General features: G+C 42.0%; 1 protein-coding gene across 2 annotated transcripts in view; it reads right to left on the bottom strand.

Annotated features, from left to right (window-relative positions):
- Nucleotides 1-7,562: 7,562 nt before the first annotated feature.
- Nucleotides 7,563-14,281, bottom strand: part of TMEM108 (transmembrane protein 108) — a 400,937-nt gene continuing 394,218 nt past the window's right edge. For both annotated transcript variants that reach the window (XM_030206597.1, XM_030206605.1), the window contains one exon: nucleotides 7,563-7,885. In XM_030206597.1, the coding sequence (XP_030062457.1) occupies nucleotides 7,763-7,885 (123 nt within the window). In that variant the 3' untranslated portion in view covers nucleotides 7,563-7,762. The remainder of the gene's footprint in view (nucleotides 7,886-14,281) is intronic.

Raw genomic sequence — 14,281 nt, forward strand, 5'->3', positions numbered from 1 at the left:
ATTGGAATAGCGCTGGCCTGTTCTTTCTGATGATGTTTGTTGAGCCCCCACATTGAGATTCCATCTACTGTTTTGAAATTGATCCAAGAAAGAAGACCTGCAGCTTGGCAAGGGCATGCTGAAACCAGAACCAACCACATCAAAGAAGTTTGTCATTGCCCCACTGCTATTTTCATCCTAATGAGGTTTAGCTTAGGAAAACAGCTGTTTGTATCTGTCTCGTGGTAATGCTGGAGCATAGTCATTGTAAACTGTCTGGCTGTCACATTGTTTGGGGCTATTTCTTGTCTCAGCAACCTATTTCAGCTAAATCCAGCTGCTGTGGCCATTTCAAATGATATCAGCAGTGCATTTTATCATTAGTGGTATACTTACCATTCCTTTTCACCTCAGTTGGAATTTACACCATGAATGTTTCCTGTATTAGGAACAGAACTAAGCTATTGTTTTGTTCAGTTGAGGGGCGATTTTCAAACTGTGTACAGTGGGAGAACTGTGAAGTAGTAGCCTAGTGGTTAGTGCAGTGGACTTTGATCCTGGGGCATTGAGTTTGAATCTCTATGCAGCTCCTTGTGACTCCGGGCAAGTCACTTAACCCTCTGTTGCCCAAGGTGTACAAATAAGTACCTGTATATAATATGTAAACTGCTTTGAATGTAGTTGTGAAAAAACAAACAAACAGAGAAAGGCAGTATATCAAGTTCCTTTACCTGTGAACCTTGCACCAGTTTTCAAAACAAAAGTCATATTTGCTTCCACTTTGAAACTTTTGGTAGGGACAAAGCGTGTGCGGTCCCTTGCTACTATTTCTTGCTGGAAATGTCTAGAAAGCAATCTTATAAACAGGTGTTACCTTGTAAAATAGCACCTAGTGTACACAGGCTCCTACCTCTAAGTGCCAAAATACCTAACTGGAAGGGGGAGCAACCATGTTCGCGGAGCATGGGCAGGCCATGGCTGCGTCTCCCAGTTACGGGCACAGTTTAGTGCATCATTGGTGCGATCAAATGCATCAACTTATGCCTGCCGTTGACATGGTATAAGAGGGTGTGCCTAAACATGGGCATGCCAATGCCAACTTACATGAGTATTCTATAACGGAATCTTGGCACTGAGATGCCATTATAGAATTAGCGTTAAACACACAGTTCAATTTATAGAATTGCTGCCATAATGTACGAGAAGATTTCTGCATGCAGTTCATGAGAGTAATTTGATAATAGGGCATCTATGTTAATAGGTAAGAAGGGATCTATTTTTTTTTTTTTTTTTTGCCTATTTTGTAAAAAACATAGGCTTCTGCGTGTCTTCATAAATCGTGCCTAGATTGTGGGCACTGACATTTGCACTTGCTCAAGAGCAGGCCTACACGCATATAAAATATGAATGTGAGACAACAGGGATGTAAGTTAAGTGCTTTAAGTTGGAGCCCTGCATATGACCAGCGCTTCACCTTGCAAATATGCACTATGTAAGTTAAGCGGATATTTGCAGAATATTAGCATTTATTATAAGATACTTGTGAAGTTTATGCTCAAACAGTTATACCTGCTCTTGAGTCATTTTGCACATATAGTCAAGGCACAGGGTCCTATGTGTCTTTAGAAAATAGTGTTTAAATAGGTGCCTCCTTGATCTCTTCACCTAGGCACCTGTTATACAATTATACCTTCCACGTGTCTACAAAGGGTGAGTTATAAAATTACTCAATTATATGAATGTGTGGAGTGAAATACAATATAAATCAGAAAATCACCAAATGATCTGTTTCAAAAAACCTGCAAAACATAAGCAGAAAGACTAATATAAAAAAAATTAATGGGGGGAAAAAAATGCAGTATGCCACTCAAACTTTACAATAGAAACAGGAGTGAATATTCACAGCAGTGCTTAAAAAAAAATGCACAACTGTCAATCATAAATCAAATGTAAGTCCCAGTCTTGTTGCTGCTTAAACCATAGCAGTATTTTTGCAGAACAGTATACAATAATTTCTTTCCAAAAGTAGCAGTACATTTTTAATAAACAGCCATTACTTAACTTATCAGCACTGCTACATAAGTACATAAGTGTTGCCATACTGGGACAGACCAAAGGTCCATCAGTCCCAGTATCCTGTTTCCAACAGTGACCAATCCAGGTCACAAGTACTTGGCAAGATCCCAAAACAGTACAATACATTTTATGCTGCTTATCCCAGAACTAAGCAGTGGATTTTCCCAAGTCCATTTTAATAATGGCTTATGGACTTTTCTGTTAGGAAGTCATCCAAACCTTTTTTAAACCTTGCTAAGCTAACTGCTTTTACCACATTCTCTGGCCGTGAATTCCAGAATTTAATTACATGCTGAGTGAAGAAATATTTTCTCCGATTTGTTTTAAACGTACTACTTTGTAGCTTCATTGCATGCCCCCTTGTCCTAGTATTTTTGGAAAGAGTAAACAAGCTATTTCAACCTTTCCTCATAGGGAAGTTGTCCCATATCTCCTTTATCATTTTCGTCGCCCTTCTCTGTACCTTTTCTACTTCCACTATATCTTTGTGTCAGAAAGTTTTAACATTCATATCCTGTGGTTTTTTTTAAACAGATCATATGGTGAGTTTCTGAGTTAAAAATCACCCAGTGTCTATACGTTTAGGGATGAATTCTATATATGGCTTCCAAAAAATCAGTGCTGAAAAAACCCACACACTGCTATTCTATAAACTTTGCCTAAAGTTAGGCGCAGTTTATAAAATAGGTGAAGCGCTTGTTCCCATTACTAAAATTTAGGCACAACCATGTATGCTAATTAAAACCTGGTGGAAATGCCTGCGTCTAACTTAGGAGTGGATCAGGTGTATTCTATAACAGTGAGCATAATCTTTAGAAACACCTATGACCTGCCAATGCCCCTCCCAAATTTGTACTTTGTTACTAAATGCAAAAGTACAGTTTAAATGTAACTTGTTACAAGTAAAAGTACTTTGTTACTACCCATCTCTGGTCTTTGAGTGGGGTTAAGTCTTTGAGCCTAGGTGCATACAGGTAGTACATACCTGGTTACACTAGTATTCTATAAAGGTGCCTGGTTTTCTTTATAGACTATGGGACCGATATTCAGTAGGCAGCACATTTGATGTCTGCCGGCGGTGTTAAATCCAGATATTCAATGCCAGGCCATAATCGGTGACCAGCATTGAATATCCAGGTTTATTTTGGCCACTAATATGATAACTGGCTATGCTGATATTCAGCGCTAACCAGTTAACTATTTAGTGGTCAAAGATAGGCCTGCTATTTAAGAATCATATTCTGACCGCTCAACATAGCTGGTAAGGCATTGAATATCAACACCTAACTGGCTATGTCACGCAATAACTGACTTGATGCTGTAAGCCACATTTAACCTGAGTTCTACTTGGGCTAATGCAGGAAATAAATGTCATAAATAAAATAATTAATTTTATATACTTTATCACGAGTCTTTCTTTGGCATGTCTGTCCAGCTCTGTCCTTAAGTTCCACCTACTGGAGTTGCCGTGAAAGCTCACTGCAGCTTATCCAAATCCATTTTGTTATTTGTGGAACCCTGACTGGAAAAGTCTGCCCAGCACTGTCCTCAGTTCTAGCTACTGCAGTTGCCATTGAAGCCCTTTCCAGCCTATCCTAAGCTGGATTGCTATATACAGACACAGACCTTGGTGAAGTAGGAAGTACTCCTGTAGCCAGGACATGCCCACTGGGGGATGTACTATCCACTCGCACCATGGGTATGTCTCCAAGAAGTTCTGCCCAGGAGGGAAGGGATAGGACAGCTGTTGTAGTTGGTGATTTGATCATCAGGCATATAGATAGCTGGGTGGCTGAGGATCGACTGGTGACTTGCCTGCCTGGTGCGAATGTGGTGTTCCTCATGCATCATCTAGACAGGATCTTAGTGCTGGGGAGGAGCCAGCTGTCTTGGTACATGTGGGTACCAATGACACAGGAAAATGTGGGAGGGAGGTTCTAGAAGCCAAATTTAGGCTCTTAGGTAGAAAGCTGAATCTAGATCCTCCAGGGTCGTATTTTCAGAGATGCTCCCCATTCTATACGCAGGACCCAAAAGGCAGGCAAAGCTCTGAAGTCTGAAAGCATGGTTGCGACGATGGTGCAGGGATGAGGGATTTAGATTAGTTAGGAACGCAGCGACATTCTGGGAAAGAGGGAGACTGTTCTGAAAGGATGGGCTCCACCTTAATTGGGATGGAACCAGGCTGCTGGTGCTAACTTTTAAAAAGGAGATAGAGCAGCTTTTAAACTAGAATGGAGGGAGGGGGAAGCAGGATCGCATGGTTCGGTGTGGAGTATCCTTGAAGAATACTATTGAAACAGGACATTTAGGGAATCCCAGTAGAGAGGTTTCAACAATGCTGAAAGTAAGCCAGGTGTGCTTAATGAGAGAGCAGGATAAAGGATGCACATTATCCCCTTCAACTTCTAAGCAGCTTATAGATCAAAGGAAAAAACACAATTTGAAGTGCCTGTATACAAATGCTAGAAGCCTAAAAAGTAAGTTGGAAGAGTTAGAATATTTAGCACTAAATGATGAGGTAGATATAATAGACATCTCAGAGACTTGGTGGAAAGAGGATAATCAATGGGACACTGTGTTTACTGGATACAAATTGTATCACAATGATAGGATCAAATTGGAGGGGGGGGGGGATTTGCGCTATATGTTAAAGAGGGAATTGAGTCAAATAAAATAAACATTTTACATGACACAGATAGCAGTGTGGAATCATTATGGATAGAAATTCCGTGTGTGAAGGGAAGGAGTATTCTTGTAGGGCTGTACTACCGTCCACCGGGACAGAACGAACAGTCGGATGAAGAAATGTTTACAGAGATTAGGAAATCTGGCAAATTGGGCAATTCTATAATAATGGGTGATTTCAATTACCCAGATATTGACTGGATAAATGTTATATCAGGGAGTGCCAGGGAGATACAATTTCTAGATGTAATAAATGACTGCTTCTTGGAGCAGCTGGTCCAGGAACCAACAAGAGGGGGAGCCATTTTGGATCTGGTCCTTGGTAGCATGCAGGGCAAGAGGTGGCAGTGTTGGGTCCCCTGGGAAACAGTGATCATAGCATGATCAAGTCTGAGCTGCTATCTGGGATGAACCTATAAAAGAAATCTATTTTAGCTGCATTTAATTTTCGAAAGGGCGACTATAATAAAATGAGGAAAATGGTTAAAAAGAAACTAAAAGGATCATCTGCAGAAGTTAGGACACTAAATCAGGTGTGGATGTTATTCAAAAATACCATCATGGAAGCACAGTGCAGATGCATTCCACGTATTTGCAAAGGTGGAAAGAAGAGAAAATGTCAGCCAGCAAGGTTAAAAGGTGAAGTAAAAGAGGCCATTACAGCCAAAAGATTGTCCTTCAAAGAATGGAAAAAGGACCCAAATTAAGAAAATGAGAAGCAACATGACATGAGCACTAGCAAGTCAGAGGCAAAGCATTAATAAAGAAGGCTAAAAGAGAATATGAAGAGAAACTTGCCGGAGAGGCTAAAACTCACAGTAACAACATTTTCAGATACATCAGAAGCAGATAGCATTGCAAAGGATGAGGGGTGGAGCAGGAAGCTATCCGGATACCACTGATATTCAGCACTGGCACCCAGATAACTACCTGGACAAGTTAGCATAGCAAAACACACATGTAAAAGTATATGTTTGTACCATCTTAACTTGTGCGGATAGTTACGGGAACCCAAAGCCCAGATAACTTCAAGCAACCACCTTTTATCCGGATATTCAGTGCTGTATCAGGTGTGTCCGGGCTTTGAATATCTGAGTATAAATTTAAACACTGCAGTCAGTGTAAGAAGTCAATACTGATTGCAGTGTTTAAATATCAGGGGAAAAAGTTCTCTGTCAGGCCCACCATCTCTATAGCTATCATATAACCTGCAACTTTCTGGCTGACTCCATTGGGCCTGATAGTCAGCCAGTGGCGGGCAGCATGTTTGCTGTCTGCCGCTGGCATTAAATCCGAATATTCAATGTGGGGTCATATCCGGTGAACAGCAATGAATATCTGGGTTTATTTTGGCTACTAGAGTAGAGAGGTGTGGTAGCCGTGTTAGTCCATTTTTAAAGGTAATCAAAAGAAATAAAACAAAAAAGTTAACCAGTTATGCTGATATTCAGTGCTATCCAGTTAACTTTTTATTAATCAAAGACAGGCCTATTTGAGTGGCTTATTTTGACCGCTCAACATAGCCGGTTAACTCCCGTTGAATATCCGCAGTTAGGTGCTTAAATGCTATTTAACTGGCCAGGAAGCAGTTTCTGGCCAGTTAAATAGTTTTGAATATTGGGGGGGGGGGGGGGGGGGGGTTGTAACTGTGCTGTTTCCTCACTGACATGAAGAAAGGATAAAACCTCTTACAGATGTATTGAGCTAGAAAGAAACAAACAAAGCAGATCAGTGGAAATACATTTTTTTAGATGATATTCCATCAATAAAGTTTGCTCATATTTCCACTGATCTGCTGTGTTTGTTTCCATCTTGGAGTTTGCGGATTGGCTGCCTTGCTGTTTTCTTGGATGTATTGAGTTAGTCCAGCAAATAAGTTGGTTTGTTGACTCTTATTTCAACATATTTAAGTGAACAAAAACCGTAGCCACAGTACTTTTGACAAAGATATATTAAGTGCTTAGGAGCTGATGGAAATATTTTTATGGAAATACACAAAGCAGCCTCTTCCTCATGCAGAGCTTCACCCTCTTTTTTTGCCTCTTGTCCACATGACTGTACACTGGGACACAGTCCTCGGAGCACAACTAGCCAATCAGGTTTTCAGAATGCCCACAATGAACATACATGCATGAGATAGATTTGCATATCATGCAGGGAGTGCATGCATATTCTTTGTGGCTACCCTGAAAACCTGACTGGCTGGGTGTGTTCTGAGGTCTAAACTGAGAACTCACTGCTGTACATCAAAAAGCAACTAACAGTTGGAGCAAACCATTGACAGCTAATTCCTGCTTAGAGCTTTAACTTACAGAACCAGAAGCTTCATGTGTTCTGCAGGGAAGCCGAGAGACACATCCAGGCCTGGGGCAGGACTGCCCCCCCCCCCCCCCACCTGGGCCACTGCCACACAGTGCCCCCCTCCACACTCGAGCCACTGCCCTCACTCCTTACTTTCCTGTGTTTGCTCCTCCCTCGGTCCGTCTTCTCCTGCACCTGTGTGCCGGGACCCGGGTGATCGCGTTAACGCAATCATCCGGGTCCTGGCACACAAGAGCTGGAGAGAGACAGACCCAGAAGCAGGCAGGTAGGCAGGAAGAAGCTTCTGATCCCTCAAAACCTTGCTGGTGTCGGCCCCCTCCCCCCTTGGAGGCCGGGCCCGGGGAATCTCGCCTCCCCACTCTTGTTGGCCCCGGTGTTCTGTCTAAAATAACATCATCCTGTTTTTAAGGAAAAGTGCATAGAGACAATGAATTGATAATGAACTGAACAGCTGTTTTGCTTAGAAATACCTTTATTTTATAAATCCACTGTTTCTTCTGTAAAGTCTGACTACACTTATAAAAAGATGTTGACAATTGTTAGGAAAAAAAATGCTGAAAACCTTTTCATAAGTCAGGGCTACACAAAGAGTATATTTATAATATATATATTTATAATTTAAAGACGATAAAGTTCAACTGCAATACAAGGTGGGGGTAGGGTGGGGAGAAGGGAAGAAATAGGAGAGGAGGGACTTTCAGATTTCAGACACGTGTTCATTTCCCGCAAAAAGTGTTTCCTGGCAGAAGGGGTTGACAAGGACCATGCCGCTGTCTCTATAATCGCCATTAGCTGGGGATCGCGGTTCTGAGAGATGATCCTGGTGAAAAAGAGAGAAAAGGGCAGGGAGAAAAAGAAGAACACGACTTAGAGATGTCCGAATATTTGGGTAGGGAATATATTGTAGACATGTCAGATAACCTACATACATCCCAAATATTTCAGCATGTGTGTAAAATCTTTATTATGTTTTTATAGTAATGACACTGCAGCGATGAAACCCAAGTCATGCTCAGAAATTACACACTGCTTCACACAAATGGCTTTTGTTTCAATATATGAAAAACATTCAGCCCATTTTCTAAAATGTGGCAAGGTTTTGAACTTACTGCTTATCAGATGTGTGCAAAGTGCAAAGCCTATGTGTTCACTGTTGGAGGAGGTCTCAGTATGTCCCTGTACGGTTACCGTTCAGAAAAGTATTTTACTGTGTTAACCCCCAGATTCTATAAACAGTGACTAAAGTTGCATGTCCAAATCAACATGCATAGATAATTTCCATGTGCAGCTTAATTGTCCAACAGTCGATCAGTGGTGATAATTGGCCACTAATAAACAATTATCAGCACTAATTAGAATTTACGTGTGTAACTTTGTAAGCGTATTCTGTAAAGTAGTGCATGCAAATTCTAGTGTGCAGATCACAAAAGGGGGCATGACCACGGGGGGATGGGATGGGCATGCCTAAAAATTATGCACACTGTTATAGAACACACCCGATCCGTGCCTAAGTTAGGTGCAGACAATTACACCAAGTTTTAGTAGGTATAAATGGTCGCGCCTATATTTTAGTTACGGGGACAGGTGGAACACATATTGTATAAACTGCACCTAAGTTTAGGCAAGGTTCATAGAATAACGCTAAACGTGTTTTTTTTTCAGTGCCGATTTTTTAGGCACTGTTTATAGAATTTGGTCCTAAGTGTACTGACAGATAGGAGGCAGTAAGTACATGACTAGGGAAGGGAACTTATTTTGGATTTAGCTCACCCTTTATTTGTAGTAATAGAAGCTCAGGGCAAGTTTACATTCAGATGCAAAAGTATTTGCCTGTCCCAAGGTCTCAAAATCTGAGTTTGTACCTGAGATAACAGAGGTTTAAGTGACTTACCCAAGATCACAAGGAGCAGCAGTGGGATTTGAACCAGGTTTACCTAGTTCTCAGCCTACTGCTCTACCATTAGGCTACTCATCCATGCACAGGAGTCCACACCTGTTCCCTGCCCATTTCCCACCCCATAACAGGTTAGGTAGTTTGCCATGACAGCATCCATTCATTTGCTCGCTGTGTGGTAACAGTTCCAAAAGCTGTGCATGATCAGCATCCATTAATTCACCTGCTAACTGCTCAGTACACTTTAGTGAAAAGGCTCCTAAGACTAACAGGTCTTGTTCAGTTAGAATTTCTCATTCATTTTGTTTGAGTGTTAGCACCAATTAAGAAAGCCCTACCTGTTTGTCAGACTGACCATCTCTACACATAGGCAGGCGTGCACACACACACACACACACAGACACACACACACACATATAAAGTGCACACCCACACCAGTGGTGTGCTGGAGCCTGCTCGCAAGAGCCGGTTGTTAAATTTTCTTCCAACTTGTGAGCCGGTTGTTAAAAAGTGCGAGCCGGCTCTCCTCCCTCTCTCCGGATCCGGTCCCTAACCGACCTGACTCTGAGTTACCCTGCCTTGTCCTTCGAATTCTTCGGGGCAGGCAGTCTTGCCTGCCCACTGCCAGCGCTGACTCTCCCCTGCAGCCGGTTCGCATTTTAAAAATGGCTGTCGAGACTTCCAGAGGCGGCCTCGCGAGACTTCTGCTGAAGTATTGGAGGCCACCCTTGTAAGTCTCGGCGGCCATTTTGAAGCGCGATCCGGCAGTGGGGGAGAGTCAGCGCTGGCAGTGGGCAGGCAAGACTGCCTGCCCCGAAGAATTCGAAGGACAAGGCAGGGTGACTCAGTCAGGTCGGTGAGGGACCGGATCCGGAGGGAGGGAGGAGAATTTGCTGAACAACTCGGGAGGGGGTGGCAGGGGAGAGAAGGGAGTCGCTGGACATGGGTGGATGGATGGAGGGAGGGGAGAGAAGGGTCACTGGGTATGGGTGCATGCAGGGCAGGGGAGAGGAAGGTCACTGCTGGACATGGGTGGATGGAGGGCAGGCAGGGGAAAGGAGGGTCACTGGACATGGGTGGATGGAGGGCAGGGGAAAGGAGGGTCATTGGGTATGGGTGCATGCAGGGCAGGGGAGAGGAGGGTCACTGGGTATGGGTGCATGCAGGGCAGGGGGAGATAAGGGTGGCTGGACATGGGTGGATGGAGGGCAGGGGGAGAGGAGGGGAGAGAGAAGAAATGCTGGACATGGATGGAGGGGAGGGAAGAGTGATGAAAGAGATGAGATGAGGGAAAAGGAAGAGAGGAGAAAAACTGCACATGGATGAAGAAAATAGGCAGAAGCTGAGGACCAGAAATGAAGAAGAAAGGAGGAAAGGAAAGAAATAAATGGAAAGGAAGCCCTGGAAACGGAGTTAAGAGGACAGATAGCAGCAGAATCGAATACTGGGCCAGCATGATCAGAAAAACAGTCACCAGACAACAAAGGTAGAAAAAAATCATTTTATTTTCATTATAGTGTTTGGAATATGTTCACTTTGAGAATCAGGTGCTCAACATTAAAAGTTTATATTTATTTACTTATTTATGGAATTTTATCGTACATTAAACATGAATTAGATTGGAACCTGGGATCATTTAATTTTTTTTTCCTGGAGTAATGCATTGCCACCCCTCCCCAGGCTCTCTCCCCGGCCATAGCCAGCTCTGCAATTTGGGGGGGGCGCAGAGGGGGACCGGGGGGGCCTGTTGTTAAACATTTACCAGCACACCACTAACCCAAACCCACCCACACACACAGGAGTGTCCCAAGTGTAACATGCCCCCTAGCACCCAGTCCTACCTACTGTACTGTGGCCACCACAGGGGAGACAGTGGATGGGGCAAGTAATTTTTGTACCCTGTCTCCCTTGTGCCCTGGGAGGCCGCACTGCCTGCAGAGCCCTTGGTATGGTCCTGTGTGCGTGTACACACAAACCCCCTAATGGGATACATTTTACCATGTATTTTAACACCCAGTCCCCATACAAACATGCATAAGTTTAAAAATGGAGGACAGGAAGAACGCCTTTTTGTCACACTATGGTGTCCTTTTACTAAAATGCAGTAAAATCTGGACTTAACGTGTTTTAATGTGGGACTTCCCATGTACTAAGCTCAGATTTAATGTGGTGTTTCTTAGAGTGTTTTCTTTTTAAAAAAAATTTCAGGTCATGTGCCAATGTTCCCTTTAGCACACGGTACCTGCAAAACAATCTGGGAGCACTTACGCCTCCTATTTAGGAAGTGCTAAGTGCTCCTGTGTTAGTTCTGCATTATCCGGTTGGCACACACTAATCATAACATGCTAGTCAGATAATGCAGGAATGCCCATGACACATATCCTCCAGAAAATATTTTTGAAAAATATATAATATGCAGGTTAATGTGTGCAAACCGGCAGAATACTGAAAAATGTTGTAATGCATTTTTGTGTTAGCCTGTGTGCCCTAATCACGCATTACAGGGTGAATTCTATATATGGAATTTTAAAAATCAGCGCAAAAAAACCCACGCTTAGTGCTATTCTATAAACCTCACCTAAAGTTAAGCACGGTCTATAGAATACGTATACATCTGGCCCCATGAATTTAAAATTTAGGTGCAGCATTTACGCCAACTAAAACCTGGTATAAATGCCTACACCTAATTTAGGCATGTACCGGGCATATTCTATAACAGTGCACCTAATTTTTAGGAACACCACCAACCTGCCCATGCCCCTCCCATGGCCACACTCTCTTTTGAGATCTGCGTATTAGAATTTACACACACTGTACAGAATACACCTAGAAAACTGTGAGTGTGAATTCTAATCATTACCAATTAGTGCTGATAATTATTCATGGCCAATTATTGGCGTCAATTAGCTTGTTAAGTAATTAAGTTACACATGTAAATCGGTTATGAGCACTGATTTGCACGCACACCTTTAGTTGCAGTTTATAAAATCTTTAGGATAAGGACCCCTATGAGTGTGCATTTTTCAACTTGCCTTTTTTTTTTGTTTGGGTTTTTTTTTTTTTTTTTGCTCTGGTGTTATTTATTTGACTTGAATTTAACATTACTACAAATAGTTCTTTGGGCATTTTCATGTACTCTGATATATTTTATGGCTTGTCTATGCACTGCTTATGAACCGGTTGAGATTAATGTAGCATAAAAATGTTTAGGAGAGCAAACAGTAGTTGAAAGATGAACTTAAATCAAAGGACAATTGATGGTAACATTACATATGCATAAATAAATGAATGCAGTGCCTCATATTAATAAAACAAAACTAATACCAAAGACAATAAAATAAATAATAGAGGTAAACTGCAATATGCTAAATGTTCAGATATTACAGGAATTGGTTCCATAAAATGTAAAACATTAAAAATGAAAATATAACATGGCCATGTTTCAGCACTATTTCTGGTAGCAGGGTCATCCTTGTGTTAAAAACAAAAGAGACTATAATTCAAGATAGTAAATCGAAATTTAAATGTATAAAACCTTGATATTGATGATTTGTTTTAATTGTAATTGATTCTTGTTGGTTTATGTAAGCTGTAAATCACTTTGGATGGTTTTGTTGAGGAAGGTGATCTATAAATATGCTTATAATAGAGTGTCAGTAGGCTGAACCTTGCGGTCCTTCCCAAATATTTCATGTCAAAACAAAACTCATTTTCCATTTCTGATCAATATCCAGAGGTAGGGAGGGGATCGTAACAGAAAAGGAGATAGTATGGCGTGGGGGGAAGGGGGATGGAGAAAGAAAAGAGGGCAGGAAAGTGCTAAAGGGAGGACTAAGAATATTAGGTGATGGTGAGTGAAGAAAGAGGAGAAAGATATGCTGCACTGCACAGGAAGACAGAAATTATCCTGATTAATTTTCAGTTTCAACAAACCACCCCCTCTCTCCCACAAATTAAACAATCTTTTTTTTCTATCAGATAATGTGAGAAGAACAAAATAAATGAAGACTGGCATACCACAAACACAAGTAACAGAATTACTGGCTCTGCACTGGAGACAGGTAGGTCCATTGAAGCCTTTGGTTTCATCAATTAATTTTACCTTTTCTAAGAGGTCCTTGTACTAAGGTGGACTAACAGATTTAGCACATGCTAACAATTAGCTTTCACTAAATGCTAAGAAGCCCCTTAGTAAAATGAGCCCTTAGTTATGAATCCCCTGTGAACAGTGGACACATAAATTTGGCCAATTTTAATAATTACCACAGGAGCACTTGCCACCTCCTATTTTGTAGGCAGAGGGCTCCTACGATACCCGTGTGCTAACCAGTTAGTTTGCAGTAACTAGATGTGCTAACTGGCTAAGACAGGAATGCCCATTCTCCGCCCGTGATATGCCCCCTAAAAAAAGATTTTTAGTGCACCTTTAGTGCATACACATTCCAAAACTATCTCACGATGCTATAAGCGTGTCCCACGGTAGTCCATTTTTTGCTGCATTAGATGCTCATTAGGGCCTAACACAGCTTTATAAAAGTGCTCCTATGCAACCAATGATTTGAATGTAATTTATTCTCACTCTGGTGGTTTCCTCTGGTTTCTTTGAATTTTCAGCTCAGTTAGAACAGTCTTTATTGAGCTATGGTACTATGATCTCTCATCTATAGCTGTCTAGGGATTTCCTCTTAAACTCCACCCCCCAACCCCCCCCCCCCCCCAACCCCAAAAAAACAAACAAAAAAAAACTGGCCCAATTATTTCAACTTGCAGATTTTCCCCATAAATGTTAGCACCTCAAGGATGTGGGGCAGGAGCATATTCTAGAACACAGTGCCTGGATGCCCAGGTTCTATTATAGAATACTAGCATAATGTTTACGCACCTGCAGGGACACCATCTATAGCGCTGGGGCAAGTGTGGATGCAACTTAGGGCCTGTGCTAGCCCCAACATGCATCTTTCCCACGCATTAAGGCCACTTTTAGCACTGCTGGTAAATGACCAGTTTTGACATTTCTGCCACGCGCTAGTTTTCCCGTTGGTGCGTGAGCACTCACCGACACTTATTTTGTAGGAGGTGACTGAAATCAAACTGAAGTATAGCAAGCAATTGCACTTAAGCGCTATTCTATACACTTAGGGCTAGAATATGCTTAGAACTATGCCAGAGCCCAAATCTATGCACGATACAAGTATGTGGCTAGATTTTTGTGCTTCACGCGTTATATAGAATACACGTGAATCTACCTGCTTTAAAAAGAATACACCTGAAATTATATGTGGAAAAGACATCAACGCATAGCGACGTCATAATGTCACTGTC

The sequence above is a fragment of the Microcaecilia unicolor genome, chromosome 1 (assembly GCF_901765095.1).
Source record: "Microcaecilia unicolor chromosome 1, aMicUni1.1, whole genome shotgun sequence".
In the NCBI taxonomy this organism is placed as follows: domain Eukaryota; kingdom Metazoa; phylum Chordata; class Amphibia; order Gymnophiona; family Siphonopidae; genus Microcaecilia; species Microcaecilia unicolor.